General features: G+C 33.5%; 1 protein-coding gene across 2 annotated transcripts in view; it reads left to right on the forward strand.

Moving 5' to 3' along the window:
- Positions 1-22,606, forward strand: part of LOC132742895 (lysine-specific demethylase 2A-like) — a 42,262-nt gene that overhangs the window by 11,881 nt on the left and 7,775 nt on the right. For both annotated transcript variants that reach the window (XM_060731397.1, XM_060731396.1), the window contains exons 4-18: positions 4,054-4,100; positions 4,968-5,140; positions 7,202-7,308; positions 7,665-7,758; positions 8,662-8,815; positions 9,674-9,789; positions 14,073-14,210; positions 14,795-15,205; positions 16,792-16,875; positions 17,470-17,709; positions 18,155-18,427; positions 18,798-18,965; positions 20,834-20,926; positions 21,646-21,801; positions 22,436-22,576. In XM_060731397.1, coding sequence (XP_060587380.1) covers positions 4,054-4,100; positions 4,968-5,140; positions 7,202-7,308; positions 7,665-7,758; positions 8,662-8,815; positions 9,674-9,789; positions 14,073-14,210; positions 14,795-15,205; positions 16,792-16,875; positions 17,470-17,709; positions 18,155-18,427; positions 18,798-18,965; positions 20,834-20,926; positions 21,646-21,801; positions 22,436-22,576 — 2,395 coding nt within the window. The remainder of the gene's footprint in view (positions 1-4,053; positions 4,101-4,967; positions 5,141-7,201; positions 7,309-7,664; positions 7,759-8,661; positions 8,816-9,673; positions 9,790-14,072; positions 14,211-14,794; positions 15,206-16,791; positions 16,876-17,469; positions 17,710-18,154; positions 18,428-18,797; positions 18,966-20,833; positions 20,927-21,645; positions 21,802-22,435; positions 22,577-22,606) is intronic.

The raw sequence follows: 22,606 nt of genomic DNA on the forward strand, positions 1-22,606 counted from the left end.
TTGGATGAGTTCGAACATGGGTCATGGGTCATCTCTGATGAAAAAGTAGGTCACAGGAGCTAAAAATAGAAAAACCTTGTGAACACTCTAGTGGTCACATTTTTGACCCAATCATCATCAAACTTGGTCAGGATGCTTCTCTAATTGATAGCTCGGATGAGTTCGAACATGGGTCATCTCGGATGAAAAAGTAGGTCACCGGAGCTAAAAATAGAAAAACCTTGTTAACACTCTAGCGGTCACATTTTTGCATCAATCATCATTAAACTTGGTCAAGATGCTTGTCTAGGTGATAACTCGGATGAGTTCGAACATGGGTCATCTTGGATGAAAAAGTAGGTCACCGGAGCTAAAAATAGAAAAACCTTGTTAACACTCTAGCGGTCACATTTTTGCATCAGTCATAATCAAACTTGCTCAAGATGCTTGTCTAGGTGAAAGTTTGGATGAGTTCGAACATGGGTCATCTCGAATGAAAAACTAGGTCACAGGAGCTAAAAATAGAAAAACCATGTTAACACTCTAGAGGTCACAATTTTGCCTCAATCATCATCAAACTTGGTCAGGATGCTTGTTTTTGTGATACCTCGAATGAGTTCGGAAATGGGTCATCTCAGATGAAAAAGTAGGTCACCGGAGCTAAAAATAGAAAAACCTTGTTAACACTCTAGCGGTCGCATTTTTGCCTCAATCATCATCAAACTTGATCAAGATGCTTGTCTTGGTGATAGCTCGGATGAGTTCGAACATGGGTCATCTCGGATGAAAAACTAGGTCACAGGAGCTAAGAATAGAAAAACCTTGTTAACACTAGTGGTCACAATTTTGACTCAATTGTCATCCAAACTTGGTCAGGAAACTTGTCTAGGTCATTGCTGGGAATAAATTGAACATGGGTCATCTCGGATGAAAAAGTAGGTCACCAGAGCTAAAAATAGAAAAAATCTTGTTAACACTCTAGTGGCTACTGTTGTGATCCAAATATTCTGTTAATTGGTCTGAAAGTTTGTTTTGATGATTTCTTAGTCAAGTTCGAACATGGGTCATCTTGGATGAAAAACTAGGTCACACCGCCCAATTATGGAAAAACCTTGTTAACATTCTAGTGGTCACATTTTCGACACAATTATCATCAAACTTGGTCAGGATGCTTGTCTAGGTAATTGCTTGGATGAGTTCGAAATCGCATGTGGAACTAGGTCACCGAAGCTAAAAATAGAAAAACCTTGTTAACACTCTAGCGGTCACATTTTTGCATCAGTCATAATCAAACTTGCTCAAGATGCTTGTCTAGGTGAAAGTTCGGATGAGTTCGAACATGGGTCATCTCGAATGAAAAACTAGGTCACAGGAGCTAAAAATAGAAAAACCATGTTAACACTCTAGAGGTCACAATTTTGCCTCAATCATCATCAAACTTGGTCAAGATGCTTGTCTAGGTGATAGCTCAGATGAGTTCGAACATGGGTCATCTCGGATGAAAAAGTAGGTCACCGGAGCTAAAAATAGAAAAACCTTGTTAACACTCTAGCGGTCACATTTTTGCATCAATCATCATCAAACTTGATCAAGATGCTTGTCTTGGTGATAGCCCGGATGAGTTCGAACATGGGTCATCTCGGATGAAAAACTAGGTCACAGGAGCTAAAAATAGAAAAACCTTGTTAACACTCTAGTGGTCACAATTTTGACTCAATTGTCATCAAACTTGGTCAGGAAACTTGTCTAGGTCATTGCTGGGAATAAATTGAACATGGGTCATCTCGGATGAAAAAGTAGGTCACCAGAGCTAAAAATAGAAAAAATCTTGTTAACACTCTAGTGGCTACTGTTGTGATCCAAATATTCTGTTAATTGGTCTGAAAGTTTGTTTTGATGATTTCTAAGTCAAGTTCGAACATGGGTCATCTTGGATGAAAAACTAGGTCACACCGCCCAAATATGGAAAAACCTTGTTAACATTCTAGTGGTCACATTTTCGACACAATTATCATCAAACTTGGTCAGGATGCTTGTCTAGGTAATTGCTTGGATGAGTTCAAAATCGCATGTGGAACTAGGTCACCGAAGCTAAAAATAGAAAAATCTTGTTAACACTCTAGTTGCTACTGTTTTGATCCAAGTATCCTGGAAATTGGTCTGAAAGTTTGTTTTGATGATTTCTAGGTCAAGTTTGAATATGTGTCACTTGGGTAAAAAACTAGGTCGCACTGCTAAAATATGGATAATCCTTGTTCACACTGTAGTGGTCACATTTTTGACTCACCTGTCATGAGACTTGGTCAGAATGCTTGTCTAGGTAATTGTTTGGATGAGTTTGATAAGTCAGGTGAGCGATCTAGGGCCATCATGGCCCTCTTGTATAATTAATTTGATCATGAGTTCACTAATTGTACTGTCAAATTAGTTTGTTTTCATGAATACATTAAAGCTGAATGAGGTTTTACTTTTGTGTTTTCATGCCTGCAGAGAAATTATTTGATGGTTGAATATTAATTACAATTAATGATGTATTATATATCTTGGTGGTTTCTCTCAGATGTTGTATTGAAACTGTCAAGTATATCTTTTGATATACCATAACTTGTTGCTTTACACCTAAAGACACTAGTCATTCAGTAGATAAACAAACATATTTCTATTTTAAATTTAGGGCTGTGCATTGCCATTTTTTTTGTCACGATACATATCACGATACTTGCATTTCCAAACGATGCGATTCACGATATGTATTGCATACTTGGATAAAATGCGATGCATATTGCGATTCTTATGTCTCGATGCAATACGTATCACAACATTGACTTTCAGACTTTATCTATATAAAAAACTTGGTCATTTGTTCACAGCATAATTACGAATGTAATATAAAACTATTACAATAACAAAAAAAAAAACTCTTCAACTTGTTATTATAGCTTATATTCAAGTTTTGATCTTTCAACAATTTACATTACTTATTACTTTAGGATTTTTACTTTTTACTTAAGGACTAAAGGCATTTTTCATTATACCATAACTATTAGTGTATTGCGATACTTTCCCGCTATATCGATGCATCGGGTGGTGAAATATCTATTGCATCCTGATATATTGGAATTTATAAATTCATTACGATGCATTCATCGAGGACAGGGCAGATCGCGATGTATCGATGCATCGATGAACCGTTACACCTCTATTTTAAATTGAATGTGGATTGCTAAAGGGGTTTTAGTATAAAAAAATCTTAAATTGTGCAGTTAAAAACGTATAGCTTGGTCACATGCTTTGTCACATTTCAAGTGTAAGATATTTGTGTGGTGGTCAAAAGTTAATAGCTTTGTCACATTTCAAGTGTTAGATATTTGTCTGGCAACTTTGTCACATTGCAAGTGTATGATTTGCATAACATTAAAAAAGTTAAGAGCTTTGTCACATTAATATTTGTGTGGCAGTTGGCATTTCTTTGATGCAGTATGCTAGACCTATTTCCAAAAGTTATTGCCAGGAGTCAGGCCATCATAGAGGTAGGCCAGTCTGTTCATCTGTGTAATCCAACCAGGCTCTGTATTAATGACTGTCCAACTTAATTTTTAAATTTGAATTAGTTTGGCATACAATAACTTTCATTTGAATCATAGTTTTGGGACCTTTCTGTTGAAAATGTACCAGAGTTAAATCGTATACATATACATGCACAGTGCGTTAACTGGAGTGCAGGTATTAGTTACCGCACTCCAGAGCATACCCATCGATTGGCTTATTTTTTTTCTGGGGTTTACTTATTGTGATGGCAGAGAAAGGGAAAGGGATAGAAATATCATATTCAGATGCTCGTTCATTGGTTACTTTTTTCTGGGGTGCCATATTGTGACAACAGAGAAAGTGTTTTTATTTTCAACTATGATACAAAAGAGAAAGAACATCGAAACACATGGCTATTTGATTTGTACGAGGGGGCGTAGCCCCTGATCAGATTGCCAAGTGTTTCTATTACCAAGTTTTGATATATAAAGAGTAACAACTTAATTAATATAATGTTAAATTAATATAATGTTATTTATTTCACAGAGTTCCAAGTGACAACTTTAAAGTCTGTGATGTCAAAGCATGTGTTGGTAAGTTATTATACATGTTGTAGGGCTACATAGTAATGATCCATTTTATATTGGATCATAAACATGTACATGTAGTAACATTATGTAATATATTATGTGGGATAACATAGTTGATTCACATTATATAGTGATTAAGTGTCTCATAGTATATTTATGATAAAGAATTCGTAAAATTGTAATATATATTATACAGGATCTTGATAATCATGAATATGTTAATTATATTGCATATGTTTATGTTCTAAAGGATGTATTTTTTTCCACATATCTGTCTTATATAGGATATAAATTTGTGATGTATATTATATAGGATCATGATTATCTAAATATATATTTTATATAGGATGTCAGTTTGTCCAAAGTTGAAACATATGTGTTATATAGGATGTCAACTTGGGATGTGTATTACATAGGATCTTGATAATCATAAATATGTTATATTTATAGAATGTAAATTTGTTCAAACATTTACCTGTGTTATATAGGATGTAAACTTGTAATATATATTATATATGGGATTATGATTTTCATAAATACATTATATAGGCAAAATAAGGCTGTAAATTTATGATGTATATTATCAGGATCATGATTATCATAAATATATAGAATTTATATAGGATGTTAAGTTGCCCAAACATATATGTTATATAGGATGTAAATTTGTAATGTATATCTACATGTATAGGATCATGGTTAATATTGGTTATCATAAATAAATGTTTATATAGGATGTAAATTTGTCCATACATATATCTGTGTTATATTATATATAGGATGTATATCATATAGGATCATATAATGTTATATTATATATAGGATGTATATTATAGGATCATATAATCATAATAATGTTATGTTATATAGGATCACGAAGAATGTTGGATGTGATGGATGTGAACACACAGAAAGGTCTTGAGATGACAATGAAAGAATGGACCAAGTATTATGAGACAACAGAGAGAGACCGTCTCCTTAATGTGATCAGTCTTGAGTTTAGTCACACAAAACTAGAAAACTATGTGGAGTCACCAAACCTGGTCAGTACAGTATTTCATTAGTTAAGTGATTAAGTAAATTATTCTGGATTAAGGTGACTGTATGCTTGTTATAATATTTTTATAATTGAAGCAATATATAAGAATTAAAAACTTGCCAATACTTTGGGTTTTTTTTAATTTGTAAAATGTCAAAAGGAAAAAATACTTTTAATTTTATATCTCTGATGATATCATGTATACCATATTAAAATTGAAAGATATATAGATTGATGTGACCCAGAACATTTACTTATGTAATGTATTATAAAAAAATCGTGTATAATTTTTAAGGTTGAAAAACATTGATTTTTGCAGCTGTTACTTTTTCTAAACTTTTGCTTTAAAGGAACTCCACTGAGGTCAAAAAGCTTTAAAACATAAAAATTGGACATGTTTACATAAATTAAGTGAAACACTTAAAAGGAAAAGTCTATAAACTAAATTGTAACTCAAGATTTTCCTTGTGCAATTCTTAGCCTGATTTGAAGGTTGCAATGCTTTCATTTTTGTCTCATTTTGCACAAATAAAATAATTATTCTGGGAAAAAGGGTTGAGGGAATGATCTGAAGTTATTGGTTCAGACCTGAAATCAAATGGTACACATATCTCGGAAAACATATTTCCAGTCCTGTCATGTCAACAAATTTCAGTGGAGTCCCTTTAATGATATTAATGATATATTGCCTTATGTAAGTATGTCAGTGTTTCAAGGCAAAAAACGAATCTTCTCACATGACATGATATATTTTATGTCTTTTTCGTGAAATTAAACAAATTTACATTCCAGGTATTAAACAGGTTTACTCTTGCTTTGAATTTTATGACAGTTTATGCATATAATGAAATATGTATTTAAACTATTAGTTTAAAGTGTCTGTTGGTCTATTTTGCCTGTGAAGTACCAGATTTTTTCTTCCTTCATTATCATTATTTTCAGCTATATTGGCCATTGTTTATGATTTCAATTGTATATTACAAAATGTATATCCTTCCTCCATCAGTGGATCTGTAATTAACCTTCCAACTGCTGAATTTGTGAAATGGTGGGTTTTATATGTGATGTGTTGAAACTGAATCGGCCCATATAAAAATTAAGGGATTGCCATATCAAAATACAAAACTTGAGCTACCAACAGTATAAGAGCCTTGTCATCAAGAATGAATGTACAGGCTGGCCTGGCTCTATACTGGTGGCAATGGTTAATCAAAACTGGTGGCAAAGGTTAATCAATACTAGTGGCAAAGGTTAATCAATACTAGTGGCAAAGGTTAATCAATACTGGTGGCAAAGGTTAATCAATACTGGTGGCAAAGGTTAATCAATACTGGTGGCAAAGGTTAATCAATACTAGTGGCAAAGGTTAATCAATACTGGTGGCAAAGGTTAATCAATACTGGTGGCAAAGGTTAATCAATACTGGTGGCAAAGGTTAATCAATACTGGTGGCAAAGGTTAATCAATACTGGTGGCAAAGGTTAATCAATACTGGTGGCAATGGTTAATCAATACTGGTGGCAAAGGTTAATCAATACTAGTGGCAAAGGTTAATCAATACTGGTGGCAAAGGTTTATAAATACTGGTGGCAAAGGTTAATCAATACTGGTGGCAAAGGTTAATCAATACTGGTGGCAAAGGTTAATCAATACTAGTGGCAAAGGTTAATCAATACTAGTGGCAAAGGTTAATCAATACTGGTGGCAATGGTTAATCAATACTGGTGGCAAAGGTTAATCAATACTGGTGGCAAAGGTTAATCAATACTGGTGGCAATGGTTAATCAATACTGGTGGCAATGGTTAATCAATACTGGTGGCAATGGTTAATCAATACTGGTGGCAATGGTTAATCAATACTGGTGGCAAAGGTTAATCAATACTGGTGGCAAAGGTTAATCAATACTGGTGGCAAAGGTTAATCAATACTGGTGGCAAAGGTTAATCAATACTGGTGGCAAAGGTTAATCAATACTGGTGGCAAAGGTTAATCGTATCCAGTTCCCAGCAGGTTAAGTGTTGAGAGGATTTTTCGGTCTATATAGTTGAATTATTGTGTTATCAGGTACGTGAAATAGATTGGGTTGACTCAGCTTGGCCTCAGCATTTGAAGGATTGCCAGACAGAATCAACGAATGCAATAGACAAAATGAAATACCCAAAAGTACAAAAGTAAGTATACTGATATATAAACTTAAACAGTCTTTCATATCTATGATCGGTTTTGTGAAAATACATGTATTTCCAAATAAAATTTTGTTTTGTTAAAGCTGAATTATTTCTGAAAATATGTGTTCTTTGTTTTAGACTGGTTTTACATATCATTTTTACTTTGTCATCTTTAATTGATTAATGATTAATTGGATGCTTGCCCAGGTTTGTTTGATTTTGTAGAAAGAAAATTTAGATAAAGCTCTAAATTAAAAGTGAAATAAGAATAAGAAAATAAAGTTTTTTAGTCAAAATAGTGAAGTATGAAATACAATGATAATAATATTTTAAGAAGTTGTTGTTTTATTTTTGTTAAGGTACTGTTTAATGAGTGTAGCAGGATGTTACACGGATTTTCATATTGACTTTGGTGGGACATCGGTGTGGTACCATATCTTACATGGTGAAAAGGTCAGTAAATAACAGGACATATGAGCCGCGTCACAACAAAACCAACATAATGGGTTTGCGACCAGCATGGATCCAGACCAGCCTGCGCATCTGCACAGTCTGATCAGGATCCATGCTGTTTGCTATCAGTTTCTCTACTTGTAATAGGGTTGGTAAGGGAACAGCATGGATTCTGATCAGACTGCGCGGATGCGCAGGCTGGTCTGGATCCATGCTGGTCGCAAACCCATTACGTTGGTTTTGTTGTGACGCGGCTCATATTCCTTACAGATATATCAATAACAGCATTTCTCACATAAACCCATTTAATAAAAACTATATTATGGTAGTGTAATAACATTTTGATGTGACATCATTTACATTATATACAAAGATAGCGTTAAAGCGCGCTTATGTTAGTGTTACACAATAGGTGCATCAATGAAATTTACTCTTTTTGACTGTAAACCGTTCTTATTTTAGATATGTGATAAATAGAATATTATATTTGTGTAGATTCAATTCTAAATTTATTGATCTCATTGCATTGAACAATATTATGCTTGCCAGAGGCTTGCATAACATGATTTTATTATATAACTTGTTCAATAAATTTAGAATTAAATCTACACTCATTCAGTATCCTCTATGTATGTATATTTCCCCGAGATTAATCATTGATGATGACTAGCCTACCGTATATACATTCTAGACATATTTATGTAAGATTTTTCAAAAAAAAAAGAAAGAAAAAAAAAAAGCTCATTCATTTGAAGTTTTAATTTCAATACAGGGAAAGCTAATCTCATAAAATTGTAATGGAGAGAATTAAAGTGATCTTCATGTAGGCTGTTTGTCACTTGTCATTATTTTTGTTTTCAGTTATGTTTATTATACAAGTTATATTAAATTTATTTTTTTCAGATATTTTGGTTAATTCCTCCAACTGATAAGAACCTTGCCAAGTATGAGAACTGGGTGTTGTCAGGGAAACAAGGTGATGCATTTTTGGCGGACTCCATTGAGGAATGTCAAATGATACAGCTTGTGGCAGGGAACACTTTCATCATTCCTTCTGGTTTGTTTCTTCTTGTTGTTTGTGTTGTGTTGTGTTTTTATCCATTTAACAGTGACTGTGAAAAATGATTTTTCTTGAATAGTGTGTCCTTCAATCTCAAAGTCATATCTAAATGGTTGAAATAGTAGCATAATAGTTTGTTTTGTATCATAATTTTACTGTTTATAAATTTATAAAAGTATTTTATTATATCTTCATTAATGAATATAGCTACCTGTATTACCTGGTAGAAAATGACTACATGAAGAATAAACAGGTTACCGTACACCTCTGATCTTGTCTGTTGATGTTGGGTTTTATAGCTAACATCTTAGCAGTAAACTAAGAGTAATGGCCCTTGACTAAGTCAACATTAATTTATTATCAAAAAATGACAGGAAGTTAACACACATTGTACAGATGTTTTATCTGCTTCCGTCAGTGACAAAGAAGAAGGTGGGGGTTTCAAACATGCCAAGATCTTCTTAGCCATGTTTAACTCTGTTATTAAGGAATGGACTCCTGTACTTATGTCCAGTTGTTTATTCTTAGTATTAATGTTTTACCAATGTCCTGGTTTTGGTTATATTTCAGTCCTACATGTAAAAGAAATTAAATGTTGTAAGAAGCATATCACAGGGATAAAAACTACAGTTTATAAAATTTCAACTATGTGAGAAACGACTGTCATGTTTATAAACCTACCAATGAAATTTGATCAAACAAGGCATGGATTTAGTTTACACAGAAGTTATTTTAGTTTGATTGTTTTGAAAGCTATAATCTTAATAAAACGTTCTCAAATCAGTTCCTTGAACTAACCATTACTAAGACATAGATTTAGAAATGTAATAAATTAAATGGTATTTTACTCTACAGGTTGGATACATGCAGTGTATACACCAAAAGACTCTCTAGTTTTTGGCGGGAATTTCTTACACAGCTTCAATATGGTAAACCAGCTCAAGGTGTCAGCTATTGAAGATAAAACACATGTAAGTCTTACTGGTTTACATTTTAGGTCCCCAATCATTCAAAATCTTGTGTAACCATCCGTTTAAAGCTTTGAGAAGAATTTGTGAAACTTAAGTCATTTTTCTGTATCAAATATCCATTGGAAAATGTGAAGTTTACAAGATTTAGTATTGATCCATGTTGTATAGATGCTTATCAGATCATTGTGTGTGTATGTGTGTGTCTTTGGTTTTACTGTGCACCAACACAGTTTAGGTAATATTGTGCCAGAACAGGAAAGATCACTTTGGCTTACCTTGGGCGAACGTAAGCAACGTAAGCAGTCAAAACCACCTCACCTGCTGGAGCTAAGATATGCATAGACTCCTGTAATTTGGACCCATTTAGTCACCTCTCACAGGGATAAACAGTGGCTGCAGTTTGTATGCATTAATCCTTAAAGACAAGCCCTAAACCACAAGGGGAATAAGATCATTGTTAAACATTGAAAGATGTACAATATACAAAGTGTTCTCATATTTATGATAATTGTAGGGTATTACCTTTATTATTCATTAGGAAAAAATGTAATTCAATTATTGTATGAGTTAAAGCATAGAAAAGTCTATGAATGCTTGGAGAGTCAGGGATGATTTTGCAATTTTGATGCAGTTTATATGAAAAAAGGAAATTGAGGTCTTGAAATGAAGAGTATTTGAGCATACATTTGGAAAAGTGAAAACTATATTAATTTTCTCAAGCTCAAAGAATAAAGCTAAGTGGTTTATGTATTAAAAAATTCTGCTCTTTCCTGTGTATGTTAAAATATTCATAGGAGACATAATGACTTGTAGGTTTTTTCATTTGTTTTCAAACAGGATATTTGTTTTGACTTTATTAGCTTGTTACATAATGTATATGTTAGAAGGCAGTTTTATCTTACACTACTACCATAAATACCCACAGGTAACAAAGTGTAGCTTTAATGTAAAGATATGTCCACAAATATCCTTAAAGGAGTCACATTTCATGTTTTGTAAGTTTTCCCATTACTGTCAATCCCAGTTTTAGGGACCTAAACAACCTTGTTGCCCTGTATAAAAGTTGAAATATCACTTTGGTACAAAACATGAACAAAAGGTGAATTGTCTTTTTGGGTATTGATGTTATTAGTGTAAAGGGAGGTAATAAAGAAAAACAAGAACATTTATCTGTACCTAAAAGAGCTTTGTTACTCGACAACAGTTACATGAAATAATTATGCATTTATGGGTTATAAATGTTCTTACCCCTGGGGGTCTATTAGTATGATAATTAAAATAAAACGTGTTCCATACTAGTTTATTAAGAACCGTCTGGTTAGATCAATAGGTAGAGTGTTGGACTGTGGGTCAGGTGACCAGTGTTTAATTCCTGGATTGTGCAGGTCACCATTGTTCTGATTGATTGTCTATTGTCATTTGCACTGTACCTCTGCTCTGACATGTACAGAAGCTATTATTTCCTTGCAATTATAAGTGAAGGCAACTAATAATGGTAAACTGCTTGACAGCCTGCCTCGAAACAATGTGCTGAACTGTGCTCTGGTGAATTCAAAGTGGCTAAAAATATTGCAGTAACCTGGAGGGTAAACTACAAACACCACCATCATTTAAGTTATATGAGTGGGTCTCCTCTGTAATTTAAGATTATTTTTTTGTTCAATTTGCATTCAAGTGTATATTGTCCCACTGTTTTTGGTGCTCTTGTTTTATTATTATACCCCCGCACAACAAAGTTGTAAAGGGGGTATACTGGAATCAGCTTGTCCGGCTGTCCGTCCGGCTGTCCGTCGGTTTTTTCTTGTCCGCCCAATAACTTAAGATTCCTTTGACCCTTAGTCTTCATATTTGGCATGAAGGTTAGTCATGATTAGTAGATGACCCCTATTGATTTTGAGGTCATTAGGTCAAAGGTCAAGGTCACAGGGGCCTTGACTTCAAAAAGCTTGTCCGCCCAATAACTTAAGATTCCTTTGACCCACAGTCTTCATATTTGGCATGGAGGCTAGTCATGATAAGTAGATGACCCCTTTTGACTTTGAGGTCACCAGGTCAAAGGTCAAGGTCATAGGGGCCATGACTTCAAAAAGCTTGTCTGCCCAATAACTTAAGATTCCTTTGACCCACAGTCTTCATATTTGGCATGGAGGTTAGTCATGATTAGTAGATGACCCCTATTGACTTTGAGGTCACCAGGTCAAATGTCAAGGTCACAGGGGCCTTGACTTCAAAAAGCTTGTCCGCCCTATAACTTAAGATTCCTGCGACCCACAGTCTTCATATTTGGCATGAAGGTTAGTCATGATTAGTAGATGACCCCTATTGATTTTGAGGTCACCAGGTCAAAGGTCAAGGTCACAGGGGCCTTGACTTCAAAAAGCTTGTCCGCCCAATAACTTAAGATTCCTTTGACCCACAGTCTTCATATTTGGAATGGAGGTTAGTCATGATTAGTAGATGACCCCTATTGATTTTGAGGTCACCAGGTCAAAGGTCAAGGTCACGGACTTTGACTTCCAAAAGTTTGTCTGCCCAATAACTTTAGATTCTTTGACCCCACAGTCTGCATATTTGGCATGGATGTTGATCATGATTAGTAGATGACCCCTTTTGATTTTGAGGTCACTGGATCAAAGGTCAAGGTCATAGGGACTTTGACTTCAAAAAGTTTGTCCACCCATTAACTTAAGATTCCTTTGACCCACAGTCTTCATATTTGGCATGGATGTTGATCATGACTATAAGGTGACCCCTATTGATTTTGAGGTCACTGGGTCAAAGGTCAAGGTCACAGGGACCTTGACAAAAAAAAAGCTTTTCTTCTCAATTGCTAAAGAATGTCCTGTCCGCAATGTATTGATTTTGACATTTTCACATTTGAAGCATGTAGAATACATAACTTAGCAATGCACTGGCTTAGTAACCTCAGATTTGGCAGGGAGGTTGTCCTTGAGCTCTAAATGGCCACTGTTGATTCTGACAAAGTGGTATGCGGGGGTATTCACGCCATGATAGTGGCAGTTCTAGTTTATTTCTATTTTTATACAAAAATCCTTTATTAAGATAATGAACAGTTCTAAATTTAAAACAGGTCAAGTCCATTATACAAATGGCAGGGGTTAGAATAGAGGTTAAACTTCCAGCATATTATTCATGTAAGTTGCAACAATGTATTAACTATACATATGTTTATTCTTTGAAAAGGGCAACATGTTTGATACAATTCTTACAGGATACATTAAGTATATGCCTTTAAAATATTAGACATGGAGTAGTCATTCAGGATTATCTGGTAAATTATGACAAGGTGTCGCAACTTCTTTGATGTGTTGTTTTTGTTAATGTCTAGACATAGAAATATACTTTGATTTATATTTTCCTGTACTTTGACAATAGTTATTTGTTTTGAAGTGATAAATCCGTACTTTTATCGTTAAAACACAATTTGATACCATTCATCTTTTGATGACAAGTTCTTAAAAATGTGGGCGTTACTCTTCAACTAAAAGGGGATGTACTAGTAAACAGAAACTACATGTATCTGTTATTGGAAATGGCAATTTATAGGGAAATGAATAATTGTATGTCTAAGACTGCCTTTCAACACCCACTGTCCAATATCATAGAAATAATCAAGACTGTTAAATTTCATACCTTCTTTGCCCCCACAATATATGAATTAGAGGCACACATGACAAACCTTAATTTTTCAACTCTTTTAAAGGGTATAAAACTATATCTACTAAAACGCTTTTTATAAAATTTATAAACAGTAAATTTATAATATGTTGTTTCCATGATTCCTGAGAGAGTGGTAAGATAAACTGTCTCTGTTATTTAACACACATCAATATTGTACAATAACAGAATGAAATGTTCAGGACAAAATTTTATTCTGCTATTTTAAGTAGGATGTTTTAACATTCAGTGCATGCACCAATTGCTCGAAAGACAATAAACAAACATATTTCTTTCAAATACATTGTAGGTATTTTGGAAATATTCTTTTTCAAAACAATATTTTTGTTAACTACAGGCATCGGATATATATAGCTTTATACACTATAAGCAACAGTGGACAAATGGCAAGCCTGAATCATAAGTATTGCACCAGACTAGTCTGTTCAAAGTTTATTTATTTTGATGGAGACAACCTTTCATTTTCATGATAGACAGTCCTGATTAAAAATAGAATAAGGCCTGCGGACCACCATTGTTAGAATTGAGTTATTACTCTATATGAGATATATGATGATTACATTTAAAAAGATTTCCTGTTTCAGGTACCAATGAAATTCCGATATCCATTCTATGCAGAGATAAATTGGTATGTGTTAGAACGTTACGTACACTCACTGACAGGTGTAACGTATCTGGAGAAACCACAACTGAATGAGGATCTAGAGGTCATCAATACCAAGGTATGTAGCATTTTCTTTAGGTCAGAAACTGTATTGCATGGCCCATAAAAGGTTGAAAGTTTGATCTATATTTTATTATGATACAAATATTTTAAAAGACGGATGGCAAGTCTAATCTTATGTTTGAACAGGAATTAAGTGAAACGTATCTGAATTTAGGCACGTTTTACATATGGCTTCTAGAAACCTTGCTGTATATGAATATAAAAATCACTTCTTTTCCCACATGATTAATTCCTTTGTTGTTAATAGTTTTAAACATATTTTGTTGTAGTTTTACCAATAAAAGTTCTTTACATAATTTATATGTATTCATAAGGAAACAGTATTATTTAAATAAAGAACTTTGAAGGAATATGTCGTACATTTTAGTTATAAGGACATTGACAATGCTGTTACTGGAACTGGTTGAACACCCCTAAATTCCTAAATTTGTTAACATTCTTTTCAACCAAAATCAGCTTACATAATGTAGATCTTTGTTACATATCTTTGCCAAAAAGTTTCTTTTGGAACAGCTGTACAGTGAGATTATAGTGTATTGTATTGTATTGTATATAGTTTTCATTTATATTTTGATTTAGATTGATCAGGCAAATTTTGAATTACTTGAAGAAAAGCTTAACAAAAGACTATCCGTATCGCTAACCAGAATTGACGACACTTCACCAGGACGTAAATCAACCAGTGATGATGATAGTACAGCTTCTGGACCAACCAGATCACCAGGGCAAGCTTCTACATTACCGAGAACAGGAAGGAAGTCATCATCAGAAAGTGCAAATTCATTGGATCTCAAATCTGTTGATAAACCCGAGATAATGAAGGTGCCGTATAAAAGCCCTGTAAAGAAGAGAACAAAATATATACACTTGACAAAATATGAGCTGGAAGGTTTGATTGAGGTGCTAGGATGGGTGGAGAGTTTGCCTCCAACCAAGAAAGGCATTCCAAAGGATCTGATTGATCCAGATGCAGTGCTTAGAGAAGTCAAGGTATTGTCTTTACTTAAATTCTTGTAGCAAACACATACAACTTGAATACTGAAAGTTAGTTTTTGAGCAAGAGTTTGGTTTCATGTTCCATGTGATTTTTTAGCTTGACTTTTCTATGAAAAGGGGAGCTATCCTACTCGCCCCGGCGTCGGCGTCGGCGTCGGCGTTGGCGTCACACCTTGGTTAAGTTTTTCGTACCACCCCACTTTATTTCAGAAGTATTACAAGTATGGCTTTGAAACTTACCATACTTGTTCACCATCATAACCTCCATATACAGACAAGAGTACATAACTCTGTCAAGGTTTTTGACAGAATTATGGCCCTTTTTTGACTTAGAAAGTGTATTGAGCTTGGTTAAGTTTTTTGTACCACCTCACTTTATTTCAAAACCATTGGAGGTATTGCTTTGAAACTGACCATACTTGTTTACCATCACGACCTTCATCAACAGACAAGAGGACATAACTCTGTCAAGGTTTTTGACAGAATTATGCCCCTTTTTGACTTAGAAAATACATTGAATATGGGTAAAATCCACTTATTGCCTTAACCCTTTGAGATATTGCTTTGAAACTTTTAATGCTATTTCACATCATTACCCCCATCTGTACGCAAGAGAAGGTAACTCTGTCAAGGATTTGTTTTAAAAATTAAGGCCTTTTATCGACTTAGAATCTTGGTTAAGTTTTTAGTACCAGTCCACTTTTTGACTGAACTGTTTGAGATATTAATTTGAAAGTTGGAATACTTGTTTACAATCATGATTCCCAAACATGTCCAGGAGAAGGTAATTCTGTCAAAGATTTTATTTGAATTATGGCCCTTAACTGTCAATGTTTTGTATTATAGGCAAGCACTAAAAAACTTAAAAAATCTAAAAAAAATTCATTCCTATCCACTTGTTCACTTTACCATAAATTATGTCATATAAACATTGCTGTAATATTCAAGGGTATCAAACAACTAGTTATTTTTCTCTTTTTGTACTTGAAATTAAAATCAGTAGTATAATACTATTAAATTTATTTAAGGCTCAACTCAGTTTTTTTTCTTTCTTACCAGCCCTCTTTTGACTTAAACATTTCAAACTTTGCTGCAGTGTTCAAGGGTATCACACAATTCAGTAAAATAATTCTTCACTAAATATCTTAATGCTCATGGCCATTGTTCACTTTAAAAATACAGAGATTCTTGTATTGCCTTTTACTGCAAAAACTTTTTTTATTGGCAAGCAATAAAAAAGTCGAGCGCGCTGTCTTACGGACAGCTCTTGTTTTACTATGGAATTGATTGAAAAAAGGTTCAATCATCAAATGTATGTTTCAAAAAAATAAAAATCTTAAATTTAAATGTAGGAATTATTGTATGATGAAAAAGAAACTCTTAAAATAAAGTGGACTTCTTTGACATAGATTGTTTTCTTTATGACTCAACATGTTGTAGGCTATGAATTTATTTTGTGAATAAATTTTATAATTGACAATTTATTTACAAAAAATTGTCAGAACAAAATGCATACAAATTTTCAAAGAATTATTATTTCACTGAATTGTGATTATTTTCATATTTTGACTGTGTTTCAGCGTTTAATCCAGGAGCATATGAAAGACAATCCTGAACTTGCTATAACTGGTGAACCAGTCTTAGAATGGACAAAAGCAACCAAGGTATGTTTAAACTGTCTCTATATTATCTTTTAGAATAATTTAGCTCTGTTATAGCAAAGATTATTAAATTACTTAAGATCAGAGAAGAAAGTTGTTAAGAATATTTTTCCATTTATTCAACAAGTTATAGTTTCTTATATTTTTTATGAAATCTTGATTTTATACATAGACAAATGTAGACAAATGTAGATTTTTTAAAAGCATTGATTTGGTACTGCAGTAATATTGATAATACAGGAATAAGAAACATTTGCAGATCAGGCTTTGAGGTTATAAACTTTTTTTAATGAGCTTTGTTTTGAACATAAGGATTTTAATTGGTCACTGTACATTCTAGCAATCAAAGATTTCATTTTCAGTTACGACAATTTATAATCTTAGACCCAGGAATGTAACCTTGAATATTTAGAACTTATTGTGAAAACTTTACATATAATTTGAAACCTTTCAAATCTGTTCAATTTCAATTTTTTTTATGTATTACAAAAACATAAATGTATGAGAAGCTGAAAAGGTTTTTTTTTTCAATACAATGCTTATTTATGAGTAGGGGCTTTGTTGTTTATTAATATAAGTATTACTAAATGATTTTAGAAACTGATCAAGTTGAAACAGAAAGCAAAGACGGCCAAGCTGCTTGGGACACACTGTGCACCGAAAGTTAAAACAGGCGGTAAGAATGCATCGGGTAACCGTCATCGACGTGTTCGATGTAAGAAGTGTGAACCGTGTACAAGGGATGATTGTATGGAATGTAATTTCTGTAAAGATATGAGGAAATATGGAGGTCCAGGGCGTGCCAAGCAATCTTGTATCAGCCGACAGTGTCTGGCAGTGAGTGAAAATACTTTTTTGTTTTTATACATAATTAAAGCCATTATTTACTATTTATAAAAAGGCAAGGTTTGATATTAAATATTTTCTAAAATTCTATGACATGAATGTCAAAAATGTAAATTACATGCCAAATGTTGGGGATAATATTTTCATACAATTTTCTATTACGACGGGAGAAAGCTATGCAAAGCTCTCAGCATTCAGATGAATTTACAAAGAACTTTACGTAATATACATATCTTAAATATATTTGCCCAACTATCATCATGGACAAAACTATTCATTATTTTAAAGGAAAATTTTAAGATATGTACTGTCTAGATAATGAACAGTGCAGACCATGATCAGACAATATAGATGTGCCTGCTAATCATGTCCTGCACTGGTCGCATGAGTTAAGTCAAAGAAAATCAGCAAGTATAGGGTTAACATTTTATTACAGCCAATCCTTCCAAAAGGCATTGTATGTCTGATATGTAAAATGCCTGTGTGCCTGCTCGACAAACCTGTGAAGACAGATGGCGCTGTTGATGATGACGCGGAGGATTATTCCTCGGCACTAATGGAGTGTGGGATATGCTGGGAGATCGTACATCCACTGTGTTTACGTAAAAAGAACGAGAACTTGAATAATGATGGTATCCTAAATGAGGATCTTCCAAACAGCTGGAAGTGCTCAAAATGCTGCTTTGATGGAAAAGAAGGAAAACTTATGGTAAGTTATAAAATTCATATTCTTACAGAGGGTAAAATTCTCATGTTTTGGTTAATCATATCACTAGATACAATTTAAAGGTATTAAGATAATTAGAAAATAGAAAAGGTGTTAAGATAATTAGAAAATACATAATTTAATTACATACATATACATTTAATGACACAAAAATTTTTTGATAGAAGATATACGTACCTAGAAGAAATCAATGTTTTCTCAGATATAAAACATACAAATATCTCAAATTAAAAGAATATCATTTTGATATTACAACAGAATACCTTTATCTTGTGTTAAAATGAAAATATCTTATGTAAAAATACTACACTCATTTCATTATCAATACTTCACTGTATAATTTATTCTCCAGGCCAGAGTCTTTAAGGGAGGTTGGAGACCCACACCAGCAAGTACCCCGCCCCCACTGTCAGTATCCCCTCCCCTTCAACCAAACAGTCCCACAGGTATCCAGGAAGTGATTGTAACCGAGGGGAAACGTGTAACATTAAACCAGGGCATAGATAGCAAGAAAACAATGGTAAGAAAAATTTCATATACAGTACACAATTTTTATGCCCCCACAGAGTGGGAGCATATAGCGTTGCACTTGTCCGTCCGTCCGTCCATCCGTACGTCTGTCCGTCCGTCCTTCCGTTCGTCTGTTCGTACGTCCCGAAATCTTGTGAACGCAACTCCTCTTAAACCGGATGGCAGATTTTGCTTAAACTTCTAGGGATGAACAACCTTAATGTGTAGATGGTAGTAAAGGAAGGAATTTTTGCTGCGACCAAATTTAACAGAATTATGGCCCTTTGTTGATTTTTTCACTATATACCATGTAAAAATTTTGTGAACGCAACTCCTCTTAAACCGGATGGCAGATTTTGCTTAAACTTCCAGGGAATAACAACCTTAATGTGTAGATGGTATTAAAGGAAGGAATTTTTGCTGCGACCAAATTTAACAGAATTATGGCCCTTTGTTGACTTTTTCACTGTATACTTAATAGAAATTTTGTGAACACAACTCCTCTTAAACTGGATGGCAGATTTTGCTTAAACTTCCAGGGATGAACAACCTTAATGTGTAGATGGTAGTAAAGGAAGGAATTTTTGCTGTGACCAAATTTAACAGAATTATGGCCCTTTGTTGATTTTTTCACTATATACCATATAGAAATTTTGTGAATGCAACTCCTCTTAAACCGGATGGCAGATTTTGCTTAAACTTCCAGGGATGAACAACCTTAATGTGTAGATGGTAGCAAAGGAAGGAATTTTTGCTGCGACCAAATTTAATAGAATAATGGCCCTTTGTTGATTTTTTCACTATATACCATATATATGTTGTCAGTGGGGGCATCCGTGTCCTTTGGACACATTTCTAGTTTCTTTAATAATGGTGAGATGATATGATCCATTATAAAAACATGAGAGCGTCACTTTAGAGGTGAAAGGTTGTTCCTAAATGCAATATGTCATTTGTGAAGTCAAATACAAATTTATACATTACTATTTATTAAATAGTTTTTCAACAAGAATAAAGGGAGATAACTTCAATTCACAGTCATCATAAAAGTGAGTTAATCTCCCACATTCAGCAGTGGTAATCTTCATATCATTTGATTCTTGATTGATGTACCAGTATTTGACAGCATTTAAGATTAAAATAAAAGATCTTAGTACACCTATGTGTATAAAACATTATGAACATTATTTATCAAGTGATTGTGTACGTAAGAAAAGTTTTGTACAGTGTCACGACTTAATTACTCACTTGTAACAGTTATCACTCTTAAGAATTACTTGATTATTTTGTCTTCATACATGTACATGTAATTGCATTTTTTTCTTCAGACATTTAGTTAATTTGCTACATGAACTTGTTGAAAACGCTTTAGATGCTGTGACATTTCAGTCTGCTATATACATTGAGTCTAATAGTCATTAATCTCATAAAGCTGATTCAGAAATCATGTGGGCTTAGTTGTCAGTCACTTGTGGAGAAGTTGGGTATAACTGGTTAGTTATCCAGGAGTCTCAGTCAGTAAGGTAGATCAACTGTGCCGACATATGACCAAAAACTGTGTTTAAATTGGTGTAAAAACCGAACATATAAACTAACTGCTATATGTATAATGGACTGTACTTGTAAACTTTGCCAATTGTTGTTTTAAAGGACTTATCATAATACTTTTGCTTATAAGCTAACAGCTTTGAGTCCGGTCAGACTTCAGGGATGTATATTAAGGCCTAACCGTTAATATGCTGATGGTGATTAGCAAGTTATTGCATGTATTAGCACCAAAGTTGAGTCTGTGATGCACACATATGTTATTATAACATAATGTATATATTAATAATCTGTTTATAATTACATTATCATTGTGATACTAAATGTTTACAGCCCAAGTTATCCCTCAGTCCTGAACATAGAGAGATATATTCCAAACCATTTAATGGTTCCGGCAGTGAAGACCTTGATGATATAGATACACCAGTATGTAACTTTATAATTAAACCTTTAACATAATCAAGATCTATTTGTGCAAGGGCATTTGAAGCAGTTAATAAAAGTAAAATGGTGCTTTATAAATAAGTTAATATTTGTTAAAAATAGTAGTGCACTTCAACCACATCTATTCAACTGCATCCTTAGTAGATAAAGTCTGTTTTACTGTCTGTAATATAGAATTACAGACAGATTTATCACACACCTGTGCCGCTTTTCCGACTCCTTTAAAATAATATTGCATGGCCATGGATATATTTTGATGTGATGTCATTTGCGTTATATAAACTGAGTGTTACGATGCGTTAAATGTTAGCATTATACTATAGATGCATCAATGAAAAATGGTTCTTTTTCATTTCAAACTGCCTTTATTTTTGGTATGTGATAAAATGAATATTGAATTTGTGTAAGTTTAATACATATACAATAATGCATGATAAAATTTTATTCAACAGGTTCGATAAATTCTGTATTAAATTTACATTCAATCAATATCCTCTATGTATGTATTCTTTAATAATGACTTTCACATAATTTCACAAATGGAAATTAAATGTGTGAGAAAAATGCATGCATATAAATGTGTGTTTCTTTATTCCAGTATGTTAATGGAATTATTTGATTGATTATGTATGAAAATAAGTTGATTACATGTTTGTGATAAATGTAGCCAAAAAAAAGATGATTATATTTTGTTTCTGTAGAAGTTAAAGATGGAAGTATCAGGAGATGAGAAGGTGAATGTTAAGATGGAAGTTATTGATGAACCACAGTCTATCAGCAATGAACCTACAGCTGTTATCTTTAAGTCGAATGTTAAAAGAAGCTCATCTCCTTCAGGGGAAAATCCTCTAAAAAAGGTATTAGTTCTTCTTTTTTGCTTGAGTATACAGTGAATAGTGGGGGTATCCAACATATCCTGGTGTCAACAGCATAACACTTTGGTTAAGTTTTATGACCAAATTCTTGTACAAGATCATATCTTATAAAACTATAACAAACTTTTCACTTCGCTCATGTCTTTGAGATCATGATAGGAGGTCTTTTTATAAGGCCCATAACTCTAGCTTAGATTTAGAATGAATTATAACCCTTTGTGACCTTTGAAGATTCTTTGTCCAAGTTTTGCAAGCAACATCAAACTTTAAAACAACTGTCCAAGGTCCATAACTCTAACATGGTACAATGTATTTGTATGATTAATGGCCCTTTGTAAACTACAAAAGGTCATTGGTTTAAGTTTTGTGTGCAGCATTTATCTTTAAAACAACTGATGTTTTTCACTTAAAACCTCACTCATGTCTTAGGAATAATAATCAAATTGCATTATGAATAAAAAAAATGTGGCCTTTCGTGAACTTACAAATTTCTTTTGTCAATACTTAAGACTAATAATTAAGTCATGTTGTTGATACTTAGACTAATAATCTTAATTGATTTCTTAATCAAATTTCTTAATTGTATTTCTTAATTGATTTCTTAATTGAATTTCAGAAACGTAATATTTCTCCATCTCCAAACCGGCCATCAAAGTCTTCCAAGGTACATGGGCAACCGAAAGCCTCACCTAGTTCGGGTAGAAAACCTGGAAAATCCACAGCAACAGATTTAAATAACAAACGCTCAAAACGAGAGGTACATAAACCTTCAAGGTTTTTGGACTTT

Source organism: Ruditapes philippinarum, unplaced genomic scaffold (assembly GCF_026571515.1).
Source record: "Ruditapes philippinarum isolate M1 unplaced genomic scaffold, ASM2657151v2 ctg1300_1_1_1_1, whole genome shotgun sequence".
In the NCBI taxonomy this organism is placed as follows: domain Eukaryota; kingdom Metazoa; phylum Mollusca; class Bivalvia; order Venerida; family Veneridae; genus Ruditapes; species Ruditapes philippinarum.